Genomic DNA, 18,868 nt, shown 5'->3' with positions numbered 1-18,868 from the left:
CGCCAATTCACACTTTGCGGATGAATTTTTTTTTTTTTCATACCCTGATGAACATAAAAAAAAGCAACAGACAGTTTTTATACTTTCCTTTCTTTTTTATTGATATTTTGGTAAAAAATAATTGCTAGCTTCTGCAATGTTTTTTACTTTCATAGATAATAATTTGGTGAAATGTTTTCAGGTCACAGAACATAGGGTTTAACATGCAGATACAGAACAAGCTGTTGTAGCGCACGCCTGTCCTGGGTGCAGTTATTGGCCTGGGCTGGCTCCTCCGTCTAGGACAGTTTTGGGGTGGGTGGGAAGAGGGGCATTTTTGGTGCTATTAAATGTGGAACATCCCGTAAGATTGAGTCAAAAGGTTAAAAATGTGTGCAAATTTCTTGAAGTAATTTTGGTGCATTTTTTATCGGTTCTTCGAAAGAGAAAGGGGTGCTACTGGTAAATTGTGAATTAGACTGTTGAAAGGTAGCTCCTATTCGGCTCACCTACAGCTAGATCTGACACCCTACCTGTTTTCTTCTCCTTGACAGCCACGAGTGTTGCCAGGACGATCAGACAGATGCCGACGATGATGAGGACGACGATGAGAGCTCGCTCCAGCAGTGTGCGGCGTTGCCATGACGTCAGACCCCCCTTGAACATGATGCTGGGGTTGAAGTCGATGGGAGGGGGCGTGCCGCCATTTGACATGTCGTCATCCTCAAAATTCGTCCGCTTATAACGCTGGCCTGACATCTGGAAGTAGATTTATAGATTATTAGTATAACTCATGGATGGATGGATGGATGGAGGGATGGAGGGATGGAGGGAGGGATGGAGGGACAGAGCTTATAACACTGGCCTGACATCTGGAAGTAGAGTTATAGATTATTAGCATATCTCAAGGATGGATGGATGGATGGAAGGATGGATGGAGGGATGGTTGGACAGAGCTTATAACACTGGTTTAACATCTGGAATAAGATTTATAGATTATTAGTATATCTTATGGATGGAGGGACGGATGGAGGGAGGGAGGGATAGATGAAGAGAGGGATAAATGGCTAGATAGACGCATGGATATAAGTGGAATTATATAATGGTATTAGTAAATAGGATGGAAGGATGAATAGATGGATGAATGGATGGATGGATGGATGGATGGATGGATGAATGGATGAATGGATAGATGGTTGGAAGGATGGGTGGATTGGATGGATGAATGGATGGATAGATGGATGGATAGATGGATAGATGGTTGGAAGGATGGGTGGACTGATGGATAGATGAATGGATGGATGGATGGATAGATAGATGGCTGGAGGATGGGTGGATTGGATGGATGGATGGATGGATGGATAGATGGATGGATGGATGAATGGATGGATTGATACGTGGATGGATGGATAGATGGATGGATGGATGGATGGTTAGAAGGATGGGTGGATTGGATGGATGAATGAATGGATAGATGGATGGATGGTTTGAAGGATGGGTGGACTGATGGATAAATAAAAGGATGGATGGATAGATAGATGGCTGGAGGATGGGTGGAATGAATGGATGGATGGATGGATGGATGAATGAATGGATGGATGGATGGATGGATGGATGGATGGATGGAATGATAAGATGGATAGATGGTTGGAAAGATAGGTGGACTGATGGATAAATGAAAGGATGGATGGATGGATGGATGGATGGATAGATGGAAGGATGGATAGATTTATGGAAGGATGGATGGATGGATGGATGGATAGATGGCTGGAGGAAGGGTGGATTGAATGAATGGATGGATGGATGGACAGATGGAAGGATGGATAGATTTATGGAAGGATGGATGGATAGAAGGATGAATAAATGGAAGGATGGATGGGATGGATGATTGGACTGATAGATGAATGAAAGGAGTGATGAATAGATGAATGGACTGATGGACAGATGGATGGACTGATGGATGGATGGATGAATGGATGAACCTGTCCTCTGTACATTTGTCATAATATTTGAAAGTATAAAAAAATAAGAAAAATACATTAAATGGATAAATGGATAAATGGATGAATGGATGGATGGATGGACAGATGGATGGACAGACAGAAAAAAGTTTGTACATTTAAAAGTGTAATCATATAAATATACATTGGATGGATGGATAAAAGAATGGAAAGATAGGCAAAAGGATACATCATGATACTTTGTTTTCTCAGTTAAGTCACACGAACACTAGAGCAAGCATTTGTGTAAGAAAACACCAAACATTCTCTGACATAAGGCTATGCACTATTTAAGAGACAATGACCGTTACAGATCTGTAACAGAATGAACACTCTTTCCTAGCCTAATTTGAAGCCAATAAATCAATATTACACAACAGAAGTGTGACAATATTTCCAAGTCCAAACACACAGGCAACTCAGACCTACACACTGCTGACAGACTTCAGGGAAATTGTCAGAATCATTTCATTTCATTTCAACTTACTTACTTATATCCAATTAAGGTTCAAGCATGCTGTCCTGGGCACACACAACTCAGCTATCTGGGCTGTCTGTCCAGGACACAGTTTTACTAGAGCACACTGATTTATTAATCAATCATCACTATTGGACTATTGGGGGAATGTATTGGTCTGAGACACCAAGGGGTGGGGTGGGGTGGGGGTGCCATCATGTATGTGTAATTCATTTCAACTTATTTTTCATGCTTATATCCAATTAAGATTCAAGCACGCTGTCCTGAACACACACCTCAGCTATCTGGGCTGTTTGTCCAGGACAGTGGGTTAGTTGTTAATGGTCAGTGAGAAAAAAAGAGGGTGTAGTGGTCTTACACCTACCCACTGAGTTGTTAAAACTTGCTCTGGGTGGGAGCTGGTACCGAGCTACGAATCCAGTACCTACCAACCTTATGTCCTTATTGGCTATTAGATGTCAAACATTTGGTGATTTGACATATCATCTTAAAGAGGAAACCCACTACTTTTTTCCATTAGTAGCAAGGGATCTTTTACATGCACCATCCCACAGACAGGACAGCACATATCATGGCTTTTGATATACCAGTCGTGGTGTACTGACTGGAATGAGAAACAGCCCAATGGGCCCACTGATGGGGATCGATCCTAAACCAACCGTGCATCAAGCGAGTATTTTACCACTGTGCTACGTCCTGCTCACATAGTCTTCAGAGGAAATCTGCAACATTTTGTCAGCAAGGGATCTTTCCGGAGACCTTGGTTGGGATGGGAAAAAGCCCAAAGGGTCCACTGACGAGGTTCAGTCCTACAATCCAAGCACTTCAGGCGAGTGCTCTACCGACTGGGCTAAATCCTCCGTCTCTATGGAAACATGGCACATGTGCGATACGTAAGGAATCTTTTATAAACACTTTCGGCAGACAAAACAATTAACAAACAGCACTGTGTTTGACATTTTAACTAGGAAGGAAGGAAATGTTTTATTTAATGATGCACTCAACACATTTTATTTATGGTTATACATCTGTGGGATGGTGCATATAAAAGATCACTTGCTACTAATGGAAAAATGCAGCTGGTTTCTTCTCTAAGACTATATGTCAAAATTATCATTAAACAAAAACAAAGCTCTAGCTAATTTAAAATATTATTTTGCATAATGGTAAAAAAGAAAAAAAAAAAAAAAGTAAAACAAAAATATCTTAGATACAGGCAAAAATTAATACAAAAAAATAATAATAAAAATAAATAAATACATATAAATAACTAAATAACTAACTAAATAAATAAACAGAAAATAAATGAATAAATAAATGAATAAATAAATAAACAGAAAGTAAATAAATAAGTAAATAAATAAACGGAAAATAGATAGATAAATAAATAAATAAATAAAAATATAATTAAATAAATAAATAAAAAAACAAAATCTCCGAAAGAAAACTGCCTACAAATGTGACAGATTTTATTGCATAGATGCGGAAATGTCAGTGTTGAATAATTGATATTTGTTGTGAAAACCAATTCCCTGGAGTACTCGACAGACCTGTGTTACCAACCAACCTAAACTAATGATGAGCTTCATTTAGACACAAGAGTGTTCCTCAATAACCAACAAAATGTTAATGTTAAAGTTTGTTTGCTTTAATGATACCACTAAGAGCATATTGATCTAGTATAATCATCAGTTATTGGATGTCAGACATACTGAGTAATTCTTGTTTTATCAGTATAGCAAGGGATCTTTTATGAGTACTTTCCAACAGACAGGACAGCACATACCACAGAATTGTGTATATTTGTTGGGATGAAAAAACCCCACCAAGAGAATGGTTTCACTCAGATGAACTCTCTACCGACTGATTTTCATTTCATTTTATTTCAACTTATTTTCGTACTTATTTCCAATTAAGGTTCAAGCACGCTCTCCTGGGCACACACCTCAGCTATCTGGGCTATCTGTCCAGGACAGTGGGTTAGTTGTTAGTAGTAAGTTGTTAGTGAGAGAGAAGAGGGTGTAGTGGTCGTTAACACTCGCTCTGGGTGGGAGGCCTACCAGCCTTATGTCTGATGGCTTAACCACGAAACCACCGAGGCTGGTTACTGACTGAGTTAGATCTTGCCCCTAATAAGCTAACAAAGTCATTCATTCATGTTAACTTCATTTCCAGGCTTCTCTCCATTTGAGATTTAAGCATCATTTCATTCATTTCAACTTATTTCCATGCTTATATCCAGTTATGGTTCAGGCACGCAGTCCTGGGTACACACCTCAGCTATTTGGGCTGTCTGTCCAAGACAGTGGCTTCGTTGTTAGTTGTTAATGGGCGGGATCTAGCTCAGTCGGTTGAGTGCTCACTTGAGGTGCTTGTGTCGCAGGATCGAACCACCTCAGTGGATCCATTCAGCTGCTTGGTTTTTTTCTCATTCAAACCAGTGCACCACAACTGGACAAAGGCCATGGAATGTGTTTTCCTGTCTGTGGAAAAGTGCATATAAAAGATCCTTTGCTTCATTAGGAAACATGTAGCAGGTTTCCTCTGATGACTATGTGTCAGAATTACCAAATGTTTGACATCCAATAACTGATGATTAATTAATCGATATGCTCTAGTGGTGTCGTTAAACAAAATAAATTTCTTCTTGTTCTGTCCAGGACAGTGGGTTAGCTGTTAGTTGTTAGTGAGAGAAATCAGCATATTTGCCTTGCACCAACCCACCAAGGCTGGTTCTAGAACACTGTGCATTCATTATAGCTATCTGTGCTGTTAGTCAAGAAACCAGGTTATGGGTTATGGTAAAAATATCAACATAAAACATATACAGACCGGCAAGAATGAATGAAGGAAATGTGTTATTTAACGACGCACTCAACACATTTTATTTACGCTTATATGGCATCGGACATATGGTTAAGGATCACACAGATACTGAGGGAGGAAACCCGCTGTCGCCACTTCAGGGGCTACTCTTTTCGATTAGCAGCAAGGGATCTTTTATATGCAACATCCCACAGACAGGATTGCACATACCATAACCATTGATGTACCAGTCGTGATGCACTGGCTGGAGCGAGAAACAGCCCAATGAGCCCAGACAGGGATTGATCTCAAACCGACCATGCATCAAGCGAGCGCTTTACCACTGGGCTACATCTTGCCCATCAATATTGAATGAATGAAGCTTCAAAGTCACCGATTCTAGTTTCAGCCCATGAAACCAGACACCATGTTTGGTTAATCTACAAACCTGTAACACATCTGGATAATGTTACAATAGAGAGAAACAAGAGTCTGTGACGTTGAAATGGTGAAATACCCGCTTGTTTCCATACCAGTTACTTCTCAGATGTATGTGCGGTTTTCGAATTATGGAAAATGTGTTTCTTGGTAATACAAACATGAGAATGACCAGAAACACTTTGGATGTACAGAAATGGATAAGCTAAATAATAGAATGTTAATTTCCAATGATCAAACATGGATGTAAAAGTGACAAATACACTGTAGTGTTTGAAATCTAGGGTCGGTCGCTTTAACAAGATCGACCTCAGCACATTACAATATAGGCACATTAAAGATGCAGAGCCTAGTCTCAACTCGTAAAAATGGATACTAAGCTTAGTTAATCTCTACAAACCTGTAACACACTTGGGTTAAAGTTACAACAGAGTGAAACAAGAGTCTGTACCGTTAAAACCGGAAAATATCCTTAAAAATAACCTAGAACTCGAATCAATAACCGCTACTTCTTAGACGCATGTCCAGTTTTAAAAACATGAAAAATGCATGTTGTGATATTAAAAAAAACAGGATGACCAGAAACACTTCGGTTCTATGGAAATGGATAATCTAACCAATAAAATATAAGTAATGTTTGATTTCAGTGATCATAAACGGCTCTAATAGTGAAAAATATGCCGTAGTGTTTAAAAACTAGGGTCTGTCCCTTTAACTATTGGCTGTCAAAACAAGGTCGACTGTTGGGAGTCAAACAAATATTACATACAATTCACATACACCGAATAAATAAATAAATAAAATTATATTAAAAAATATATAAACCTAATTACCGGCATGTCCATTTTGTGCAGATGTAAGAAAGCCGTTCAGTGAAAATAGATAGAAACTGTGTCCACAAATAGAACGACTAGAAAGCGACACTTCAGCTTCACTTTATAACTTCCAAATCATCTGCGTATCTGACATCGAATGCTGATATCAACCAATATCAGACCATCCCCGATATATCTCTCTATCCATGCACAGACATCAAGGACGCTAAAAATTGTTATGTAGTTTTTCTTGGAGAAAAACAAAAACAAAAAAAAACCTTGACCGAGTTACTCGCTCTTCATTCCATTCTTCCCACCAGATGTCTCTGCTTTCTGCAGCACATACAGAATTACATACCAGGAACACACAGAAATTCCATCAAAACAGTAACTCTTCAGCGACCTTCACCCCTGGTCAGAACATGATGGTGAAATGAAGCCCTATAGCTTCTACTGATGTCCAGAAAGATGGAGAATGAATATTAGCAGACACAGCATTGTTTAGAATAAATGATTCGCTGATAAAGTGAGAGGCAAACGAGATCAACAGTTTTTTTTCCTGCGATCGTCCGCTGGTGCGACTGCCGGCTTGTATGTATGGCTGGGTTGATGGACTAGAGCGAAGTACAGTTCAAACAATGAGCGGAGTTTGTAGAAAAATCAATACGTTCAATCTATGGTCGTCCGTATAGCAGGAAACTCATTAAATAACAGTCAAGCAGCCCTACACATGGCGACTGCACATTACAGAGCTAATAACACAGGTGACTTTGAATATCTACAACTCAAATATAGCAATTAATGTAAGTGGTATGTACTGCCCTGTCTGATAAAATGAAGGATGATCATTAAATAACAGTCAAGCAGCCCTACACATGGCGACTGCACATTACAGAGCTAATAACATGGGTGACTTTGAATATCAACCACTCTAATAACAATTAATGTAAGTGGTATGTACTGCCCTGTCTGATAAAAAGAAGGATGATAATTAAATTGTAGTCTAGCCACTCTACATGTCCAGACTGCACATCACAGAGATAAGAACACTGGTGACTGAATATCTACCACTCAAATAGCAATTCATGTATGTGGTATGTACTGCCCTGTCCGATAAAATGAAGGATATGATCATTAAGCAGCCCTGCATACTCTGACTACATATTAATAACACTGCAGGTGACTGAATATCCACCACTCCTAAAACAATTAATTTAATTGGTATGTACTGCCCTGTCATATAAAATGAAGGACGCTCATTAAATAGTAGTGAAGCAGTCCTACACGTTCTAACTATAATGTAAGTGGTATGTGCTGCCCTGTCTGATAAAATGTTCATTAAGAAGTTCTACATTCTGACTACACATTAATAACATGCGCGACTTTGAATATCTACAACTCAAATAGCAATTAATGTAAGTGGTATGTACTGCCCTGTCTGATAAAATGAAGAAAGTTCATTAAGCAGTCCTACACACTCTGACTACAGAGCAATAACACTGCAGGTGACTGAATATTTACCACTTCTATAGCAATTAATGTAAGTGGTATTCACTGCCCTGTCTGATAAAATGAAAAAGCATCATTGAATAATAGTCAAACAGCCCTACACACTCTAAAATTGCACATTAATAAAACTGGTGATTATATTATCTGCCAGTCCAACAGCAATTAATATAAATGGAATGTACTAGCTGCCCTGTTTGATAAAATGAAGAACGCTCATTAAATATCATGGGCGTAGGAAGGTGCCAAAAAGTGGACCGGGAGGGCACATCCACACATACATATATATATAAATACATGTATAAATACATAAAAACCATCACTGCTGCTACAAAGTGGGGGGTGGGTGGGCACACACACACACACACACATATATATATATATATATATATATATACATTTTGTGTGTGTGTGTATATATATATATATATATATATATATATATATATACATTTTGTGTGTGTGTGTGTATATATATATATATATATATATATATATATATATATATATGTGTGTGTGTGTGTGTGTGTATATATATATATTATATATATGTGTATATATATATATATATATATATATATATATATATATATATATATATATGCTCGCCAGCAGGGCCAGTTGAAGAAAAATCTTACTGGCCCTTCTCAAATTCAACTAGCCCTCCAATTATCACATTGTAATTATAATGCACAGCCAAAATCAAAACTACAATATTCTTTGTTGAATAATAATCATGTGCTCACCATATATAGTCTGTTTCCTTCAAAAGGAAACCGGTGAATTGGCATACAACTTCATAATGAATACAGTTAAAATTCATATAAAAATAGGTTATTAAGTTTTAAACCCATACCAATTCAAATAATATTTTTGGGGAAAAAAGAGGAAAGAAATCCAGTATAAATAAAAATAATTCTTTACAAATTACCATTAAATTATGATGATTAAATCTCATTTTTAATACAGGGGTGAAAACAAAATGCTGGAACTGCCAAGGTATATAGTTTGACTTGCATTGTCTCTGAAGTAAAAACAAATAATGCACTACAAAGAGAATAAAGGTAGAACTAGTCTTGGGGTGGCAGTCCTCTTTGTGGCGATGCAAGAAGGGGTACAATCTCCATTGTCGGATTTCCTCGGGAATGGACGAAGCACGCACACGTGTGCGTTTAATCTGGATATTGTAAATGCTACAGTAGTAGGCTACTGATAAATAAATATTATAAGAAAAAGAAATCTGTAAAAAAACCAAAAACAATATTTTACCAAAATATACGATGTACTTAGTTATTATATTACTTAGCATAATGGTGTACTTATTGTTTATTGCAGTAATATTTGGACAGTTAAGAAAGAAAGAAATGTTTTATTTAACAACACACTCAACACATTTTATTTACGGTTATATGGCATCAGACATATGGTTAAGGACCACACAGACTTTGAGAGGAAACCCGCTGTTGCCACTACACGGGCTACTCTTTCCGATTAGCAGCCAGGGATCTTTTATTTGCGCTTCCCACAGGCAGGATAGCACAAACCATGGCCTTTGTTGAACCAGTTATGGATCACTGGTCGGTGCAAGTGGTTTACACCTACCCATTGAGCCTTGCGGAGCATTCACTCAGGGTTTGGAGTCGGTATCTGGATTAAAAATCCCATGCCTCGACTGGGATCCGAACCCAGTACCTACCAGCCTGTAGACTGATGGCCTAACCACGACGCCACCGAGGCCGGTACATTTGGACAGTTATGTCATTATGTAAGTCTTGGTGTCAAGACTTTAGATCTGATATGTTCTTATTTAATGCAAATCGCTTAAATTTAAAACAATATCGACAACGACAATCAGTTAATAGACCTCTTTCACATTCCACTGCGCATGTGCCCATTGCGGGGTAACTTGAGGAAGCAAACCGCGAACCCACGCGAGATCTCACAAAAATAGACCTGTGGACAAGTTGGGGGGCATAGACAATGGGAGGCCATGCAACAGGAAAGTGAATATCTCCACGATTAATTATTCTGTTAGTAGGGAACCTGAACATTCTGTCGACATCCAACAAGACTTATTGGAGACATTTGTGAATTATTGCTTATCACGAAATAAAAAATATTTGGTTGTTAACGCCCGACAAACCATCGGTTCGGATTCATACACAATAAATATTGGATATAGGCTGAAATAATATTAATGTGTGCGTGTGTGTATGTATGCAGATATTTTATTGTATTTAACATGATTTAAATATTTATAAAGCATTATACAGATAAATACATTCAGGATTCTTGTCGGGATTTCTTTTCACCAAGTTATTTAAAATTTTGTTCGGTATTTGGAATAAAATTAAATGATACATATGAAATTTGAGCTATGGTATATAAAACATTAGAATCAGGCCCGTAGGAACGATATCTGGAGTTGGGGGAGGGGAGGGGAGGAGGCATAATTTGTAGTGGAGGGACACATGTCTAGTTGGTGGGGGGGGGGGGAGGGCAAAATTCATATAAAAATAGGTTATTAAGTTTTAAACCCATACCAATTCAAATAATATTTTTGGGGAAAAAAGAGGAAAGAAATCCAGTATAAATAAAAATAATTCTTTACAAATTACCATTAAATTATGATGATTAAATCTCATTTTTAATACAGGGGTGAAAACAAAATGCTGGAACTGCCAAGGTATATAGTTTGACTTGCATTGTCTCTGAAGTAAAAACAAATAATGCACTACAAAGAGAATAAAGGTAGAACTAGTCTTGGGGTGGCAGTCCTCTTTGTGGCGATGCAAGAAGGGGTACAATCTCCATTGTCGGATTTCCTCGGGAATGGACGAAGCACGCACACGTGTGCGTTTAATCTGGATATTGTAAATGCTACAGTAGTAGGCTACTGATAAATAAATATTATAAGAAAAAGAAATCTGTAAAAAACCCAAAAACAATATTTTACCAAAATATACGATGTACTTAGTTATTATATTACTTAGCATAATGGTGTACTTATTGTTTATTGCAGTAATATTTGGACAGTTAAGAAAGAAAGAAATGTTTTATTTAACAACACACTCAACACATTTTATTTACGGTTATATGGCATCAGACATATGGTTAAGGACCACACAGACTTTGAGAGGAAACCCGCTGTTGCCACTACACGGGCTACTCTTTCCGATTAGCAGCCAGGGATCTTTTATTTGCGCTTCCCACAGGCAGGATAGCACAAACCATGGCCTTTGTTGAACCAGTTATGGATCACTGGTCGGTGCAAGTGGTTTACACCTACCCATTGAGCCTTGCGGAGCATTCACTCAGGGTTTGGAGTCGGTATCTGGATTAAAAATCCCATGCCTCGACTGGGATCCGAACCCAGTACCTACCAGCCTGTAGACTGATGGCCTAACCACGACGCCACCGAGGCCGGTACATTTGGACAGTTATGTCATTATGTAAGTCTTGGTGTCAAGACTTTAGATCTGATATGTTCTTATTTAATGCAAATCGCTTAAATTTAAAACAATATCGACAACGACAATCAGTTAATAGACCTCTTTCACATTCCACTGCGCATGTGCCCATTGCGGGGTAACTTGAGGAAGCAAACCGCGAACCCACGCGAGATCTCACAAAAATAGACCTGTGGACAAGTTGGGGGGCATAGACAATGGGAGGCCATGCAACAGGAAAGTGAATATCTCCACGATTAATTATTCTGTTAGTAGGGAACCTGAACATTCTGTCGACATCCAACAAGACTTATTGGAGACATTTGTGAATTATTGCTTATCACGAAATAAAAAATATTTGGTTGTTAACGCCCGACAAACCATCGGTTCGGATTCATACACAATAAATATTGGATATAGGCTGAAATAATATTAATGTGTGCGTGTGTGTATGTATGCAGATATTTTATTGTATTTAACATGATTTAAATATTTATAAAGCATTATACAGATAAATACATTCAGGATTCTTGTCGGGATTTCTTTTCACCAAGTTATTTAAAATTTTGTTCGGTATTTGGAATAAAATTAAATGATACATATGAAATTTGAGCTATGGTATATAAAACATTAGAATCAGGCCCGTAGGAACGATATCTGGAGTTGGGGGAGGGGAGGGGAGGAGGCATAATTTGTAGTGGAGGGACACATGTCTAGTTGGTGGGGGGGGGGGGGGGGGGCAAAATTCATATAAAAATAGGTTATTAAGTTTTAAACCCATACCAATTCAAATAATATTTTTGGGGAAAAAAGAGGAAAGAAATCCAGTATAAATAAAAATAATTCTTTACAAATTACCATTAAATTATGATGATTAAATCTCATTTTTAATACAGGGGTGAAAACAAAATGCTGGAACTGCCAAGGTATATAGTTTGACTTGCATTGTCTCTGAAGTAAAAACAAATAATGCACTACAAAGAGAATAAAGGTAGAACTAGTCTTGGGGTGGCAGTCCTCTTTGTGGCGATGCAAGAAGGGGTACAATCTCCATTGTCGGATTTCCTCGGGAATGGACGAAGCACGCACACGTGTGCGTTTAATCTGGATATTGTAAATGCTACAGTAGTAGGCTACTGATAAATAAATATTATAAGAAAAAGAAATCTGTAAAAAAACCAAAAACAATATTTTACCAAAATATACGATGTACTTAGTTATTATATTACTTAGCATAATGGTGTACTTATTGTTTATTGCAGTAATATTTGGACAGTTAAGAAAGAAAGAAATGTTTTATTTAACAACACACTCAACACATTTTATTTACGGTTATATGGCATCAGACATATGGTTAAGGACCACACAGACTTTGAGAGGAAACCCGCTGTTGCCACTACACGGGCTACTCTTTCCGATTAGCAGCCAGGGATCTTTTATTTGCGCTTCCCACAGGCAGGATAGCACAAACCATGGCCTTTGTTGAACCAGTTATGGATCACTGGTCGGTGCAAGTGGTTTACACCTACCCATTGAGCCTTGCGGAGCATTCACTCAGGGTTTGGAGTCGGTATCTGGATTAAAAATCCCATGCCTCGACTGGGATCCGAACCCAGTACCTACCAGCCTGTAGACTGATGGCCTAACCACGACGCCACCGAGGCCGGTACATTTGGACAGTTATGTCATTATGTAAGTCTTGGTGTCAAGACTTTAGATCTGATATGTTCTTATTTAATGCAAATCGCTTAAATTTAAAACAATATCGACAACGACAATCAGTTAATAGACCTCTTTCACATTCCACTGCGCATGTGCCCATTGCGGGGTAACTTGAGGAAGCAAACCGCGAACCCACGTGAGATCTCACAAAAATAGACCTGTGGACAAGTTGGGGGGCATAGACAATGGGAGGCCATGCAACAGGAAAGTGAATATCTCCACGATTAATTATTCTGTTAGTAGGGAACCTGAACATTCTGTCGACATCCAACAAGACTTATTGGAGACATTTGTGAATTATTGCTTATCACGAAATAAAAAATATTTGGTTGTTAACGCCCGACAAACCATCGGTTCGGATTCATACACAATAAATATTGGATATAGGCTGAAATAATATTAATGTGTGCGTGTGTGTATGTATGCAGATATTTTATTGTATTTAACATGATTTAAATATTTATAAAGCATTATACAGATAAATACATTCAGGATTCTTGTCGGGATTTCTTTTCACCAAGTTATTTAAAATTTTGTTCGGTATTTGGAATAAAATTAAATGATACATATGAAATTTGAGCTATGGTATATAAAACATTAGAATCAGGCCCGTAGGAACGATATCTGGAGTTGGGGGAGGGGAGGGGAGGAGGCATAATTTGTAGTGGAGGGACACATGTCTAGTTGGTGGGGGGGGGGGGGAGGGCAAAATTCATATTTTAAACCGGGTTTATAAAAGTGGGGCTATAGTCCCCCCCTCCGACGTCTCGGTTGCTACCGACCCGAGAATGGTCAAAAATGTAACTGTATTGCATATACAGCTATTTAAATTCGAAGCAAGATTATTTAACCTAAGAAAGATGTAAGTTTTATTTATAACAGATTAGACAGCTTGATAATATAGCTACAAACTCAGGATGGTCTCTTTATTATAAACTCATGAGGGTTTATTTTGCGCAGTCATAAGGTACTTTGTTTGAATGTTTGAAGCAAACATAATAAGTACCATGTCAGGTCCGTAGCCAGTAAGGGATTGGGGTATCGGACGATTCCCCCATGCAGGATTGAGAGTTCCGCTCAAATGAAAAAAAAAATTGGATTTTACATATACAAGTCCTTATCCCCAAATGACCGGGATAACGTAGCAAGAATGTCTGTCTGAGGTTCCATTTGCTGAAGGTTCGATCCTCCTCAGTGGGCCCGTTTGATTATTTCCCGTCCCAACCAATGATCCATCAAAGGACGTCGTGTATGCTATCCTGTTTGTGGGATGTGAGAAATATGCCATGTATCATTTATTATAAATACATTGGTTAAGACTGAAAACAAACCGTTTCTTGTCGTGGCCCTGTGACCAGGCCATTTTACATACATACCACAACTTAATGGAACTTGTTAACATATATTTCGCAACAAAAGTTTGTGTATTATTCTCGAGTGTAACCGGCATCATCTCATTGTTGGGTTCTATATATATATTAGAGATGGAGTAATCGTAATCAATAATCGTAATTGATTGTAATCGATTACATTGTTTGAGAATGTCATGTAGTCGCAATCGTAATTGATTACATTGCTAATGTAATCGTAATCAGCGATTACTTTCATGATTACTAATAATTATTTATGTACGAAGCGATCTTCTTAGGGCTAAGATCGCTTCGTGGAACGGGGCCATATCGATATATAGGACTTCACCCTATTCTTGTAAATGTGTATCAAAGTACTGATGGTATCACTAACGATCTTGACCAATGTTCTCAGGTACAAAATACAAAATAGTAACCAAACACTATTGTATATACATATATATGTTTACTTCAAACTGATTTTCATGTAAAGAAGATATCATCTTCTAAATTCTTCAAAACAAACAACGCAAACAGCATGTCAACTTTTACTTCAGCATTTACATGCGACGTCAAATTTGAGCTGCGTTTACTCGGTTTCTGATGTCATGCTAAGTTGTAGGTTTTCGCGTGTGACAGCTCATATATGTTTTAAAACTTTGTAAATATCAGATATTATTTCAAGTGAAGTTGTATGTATCTGATATAAATGATAGTGAAAATAAAATAAAATAAAATAATAAATAAAATAAGATAAATAAATATGTAAATAAATACATAAATAATTTGTAGATAGACATGTAGGCCTAACCTTAATTAGTAGTTGTATGACTGTCTTTTTTTAATGAAACGATAAGGGGAAAATAGAGCTGTGATAAAGGTCTATGTGAGTTAGGGGTTTTGTTGTTGTTTTTTAGGGGGAAGGGGAGGCATATTTTATTAAATTTTAAATACTGATACATATGGAGAATTAAACATCACTGATAAATCCGCGTGAATATTTAACTATAATTCTAATTGTTAAAAGTAGCAAACACATTCCACTAAAGTTAATTTTATTGTATGAATCTTTTAATTTTGTGTTGTTAAAATACCCTTGACAGGCAGCTCCAGAAACTTCATCTAAGTTAATGTTTCACTGCATTAGTAGACCGTTTTTCGCAGCCATTTTAACATCTTATACGAAATATGTACATTAGTCATTAGAGATTCACAGCTCCTATGAAGCTACTCACGACACTCATGACAACTGTCGATCATGCCCCCCAATTTGTATATAATCTCGATACCATCCAATTCGGCAAGCGACGGTACCCTTCGCACACATGCGCAATGGGAATGTGAAAGCGGTCTATTGACCTTTGGAATAATCTCTGGGCTGTAGTGGAAAGGTCATTGTTATTTGTGTATATGCGCATGAGCTCATGTTAGTGTGAGTTAAAACTAAAAGAGAGATTTTGATTTTGTCCCAGAATAATGTAAGCTAATTAAATATGATTCCTTTTTACCATAACATTGAATAACAATTGTCAAATAGTGGCTGGCTCTAGTCCATTCTAATAAACCGATGACTTTTAGATTTAAAAAATGCATGCAATGTCTTCAATACGTTTTGAGCTCTATTTTTAGAAGACCCAGCCCAAAGCCACAGAAGCTGGTGCTGTTAAAATATATAGCATGTTCTGTCTTCTGCTGCTGTAGTTCGCGCCAAAACAGACATGATGTGTTTTGTCACATTCAATTCAGTTTCAGTGTCTTTGTTTTTCAACTGGTACCATACTCGCCAGACCCTAATATCAATGGTCGCCTAACGGACTACCTTTGTAAAATTCTTAAACACCCATAGCCAATAAAGGTCGCCATGGGAGACCAGGCGACTGCTAATTTTCAACCCTGATATATATATATATATAAATACATGTATAAATATATAAAAACCATTGCTGCTGCTACAAAGTGGGGGAGGAGGTGGGTGGTCACACACACACACACACACATATATATAAATACATGTATAAATATATAAAAACCATTGCTGCTACTACAAAGTGGGGGAGGAGGTGGGTGGTCACAAACACAAACATATATATAAATACATGTATAAATATATAAAAACCATTGCTGCTACTACAAAGTGGGGGAGGAGGTGGGTGGTCACACACACACACACATATATATATATATAAATACATGTATAAATATATAAAAACCATTGTTGCTGCTACAAAGTGGGGGAGGAGGTGGGTGGTCACAAACACACACACACACATATATATAAATACATGTATAAATATATAAAAACCATTGCTGCTACTACAAAGTGGGGGAGGAGGTGGGTGGTCACACACACACACACACACACATATATATAAATACATGTATAAATATATAAAAACCATTGCTGCTACTACAAAGTGGGGGAGGAGGTGGGTGGTCACACATACACACACACACATATATATATAAATACATGTATAAATATATAAAAACCATTGCTGCTGCTACAAAGTGGGAGAGGAGGTGGGTGGTCACACATACACACACACACATATATATATAAATACATGTATAAATATATAAAAACCATTGTTGCTGCTACAAAGTGGGAGAGGAGGTGGGTGGTCACACATACACACACACACATATATATATAAATACATGTATAAATATATAAAAACCATTGCTGCTGCTACAAAGTGGGAGAGGAGGTGGGTGGTCACACACACACACACACACATATATATAAATACATGTATAAATATATAAAAACCATTGCTGCTGCTACAAAGTGGGAGAGGAGGTGGGTGGTCACACATACACACACACACATATATATATAAATACATGTATAAATATATAAAAACCATTGCTGCTGCTACAAAGTGGGAGAGGAGGTGGGTGGTCACACACACACATATATATATAAATACATGTATAAATATATAAAAACCATTGTTGCTGCTACAAAGTGGGGGAGGAGGTGGGTGGTCACACATACACACACATATATATATATAAATACATGTATAAATATATAAAAACCATTGCTGCTGCTACAAAGTGGGGGAGGAGGTGGATGGTCACACATACACACACATATATATATATATAAATACATGTATAAATATATAAAAACCATTGCTGCTGCTACAAAGTGGGGGAGGGGGTGGGTGGTCACATACACACACACACACACACACACACACACACACACACACACACACAAACACACACACACACACACATATATAAATACATGTATAAATATATAAAAACCATTGCTGCTGCTACAAAGTGGGGGAGGAGGTGGGTGGTCACACACACACACACACACATATATATAAATACATGTATAAATATATAAAAACCAGTGCTGCTGCTACAAAGTGGGAGAGGAGGTGGGTGGTCACACATACACACACACACACATATATATAAATACATGTATAAATATATAAAAACCATTGCTGCTGCTACAAAGTGGGGGAGGAGGTGGATGGTCACACATACACACACATATATATATAAATACATGTATAAATATATAAAAACAATTGCTGCTGCTACAAAGTGGGGGAGGAGGTGGGTGGTCACACACACACATATATATATAAATACATGTATAAATATATAAAAACCATTGCTGCTGCTACAAAGTGGGGGAGGAGGTGGGTGGTCACACACACACATATATATATAAATACATGTATAAATATATAAAAACCAGTGCTGCTGCTACAAAGTGGGAGAGGAGGTGGGTGGTCACACATACACACACATATATATATATAAATACATGTATAAATATATAAAAACCATTGCTGCTGCTACAAAGTGGGGGAGGAGGTGGGTGGTCACACATACACATATATATATATAAATACATGTATAAATATATAAAAACCATTGCTGCTGCTACAAAGTGGGGGAGGAGGTGGGTGGTCACACACACACACACACACATATATATAAATACATGTATAAATATATAAAAACCATTGCTGCTGCTACAAAGTGGGGGAGGAGGTGGGTGGTCACACACACACACACACATATATATATATATAAATACATGTATAAATATATAAAAACCATTGCTGCTGCTACAAAGTGGGGGAGGAGGTGGGTGGTCACACATACACACACATATATATATATATAAATACATGTATAAATATATAAAAACCATTGCTGCTGCTACAAAGTGGGGGAGGAGGTGGGTGGTTACACACACACACATATATATATATAAAATACATGTATAAATATATAAAAACCATTGCTGCTGCTACAAAGTGGGGGAGGAGGTGGGTGGTTACACACACAC

General features: G+C 37.6%; 1 protein-coding gene across 5 annotated transcripts in view; it reads right to left on the bottom strand.

The window, feature by feature from the left end:
• The window catches only part of LOC121390751 (endothelin-converting enzyme homolog), a 117,898-nt gene that overhangs the window by 62,356 nt on the left and 36,674 nt on the right, over positions 1 to 18,868 (bottom strand). For 4 of the 5 annotated variants that reach the window (XM_041522657.1, XM_041522654.1, XM_041522658.1 and 1 more), the window contains exon 2: positions 513 to 738. In XM_041522657.1, coding sequence (XP_041378591.1) covers positions 513 to 738 — 226 coding nt within the window. Of the gene's footprint in view, positions 1 to 512; positions 739 to 6,533; positions 7,099 to 18,868 lie in introns of those variants that run through there. The other variant, XM_041522656.1, reaches the window with a different exon arrangement.

The sequence above is a fragment of the Gigantopelta aegis genome, chromosome 15, assembly GCF_016097555.1.
Source record: "Gigantopelta aegis isolate Gae_Host chromosome 15, Gae_host_genome, whole genome shotgun sequence".
Classification (NCBI taxonomy): Eukaryota; Metazoa; Mollusca; class Gastropoda; order Neomphalida; family Peltospiridae; genus Gigantopelta; species Gigantopelta aegis.
The sequence above is the reverse complement of the archived record's forward strand: the minus strand, read 5'-3'. Positions and strand labels throughout refer to the sequence as shown.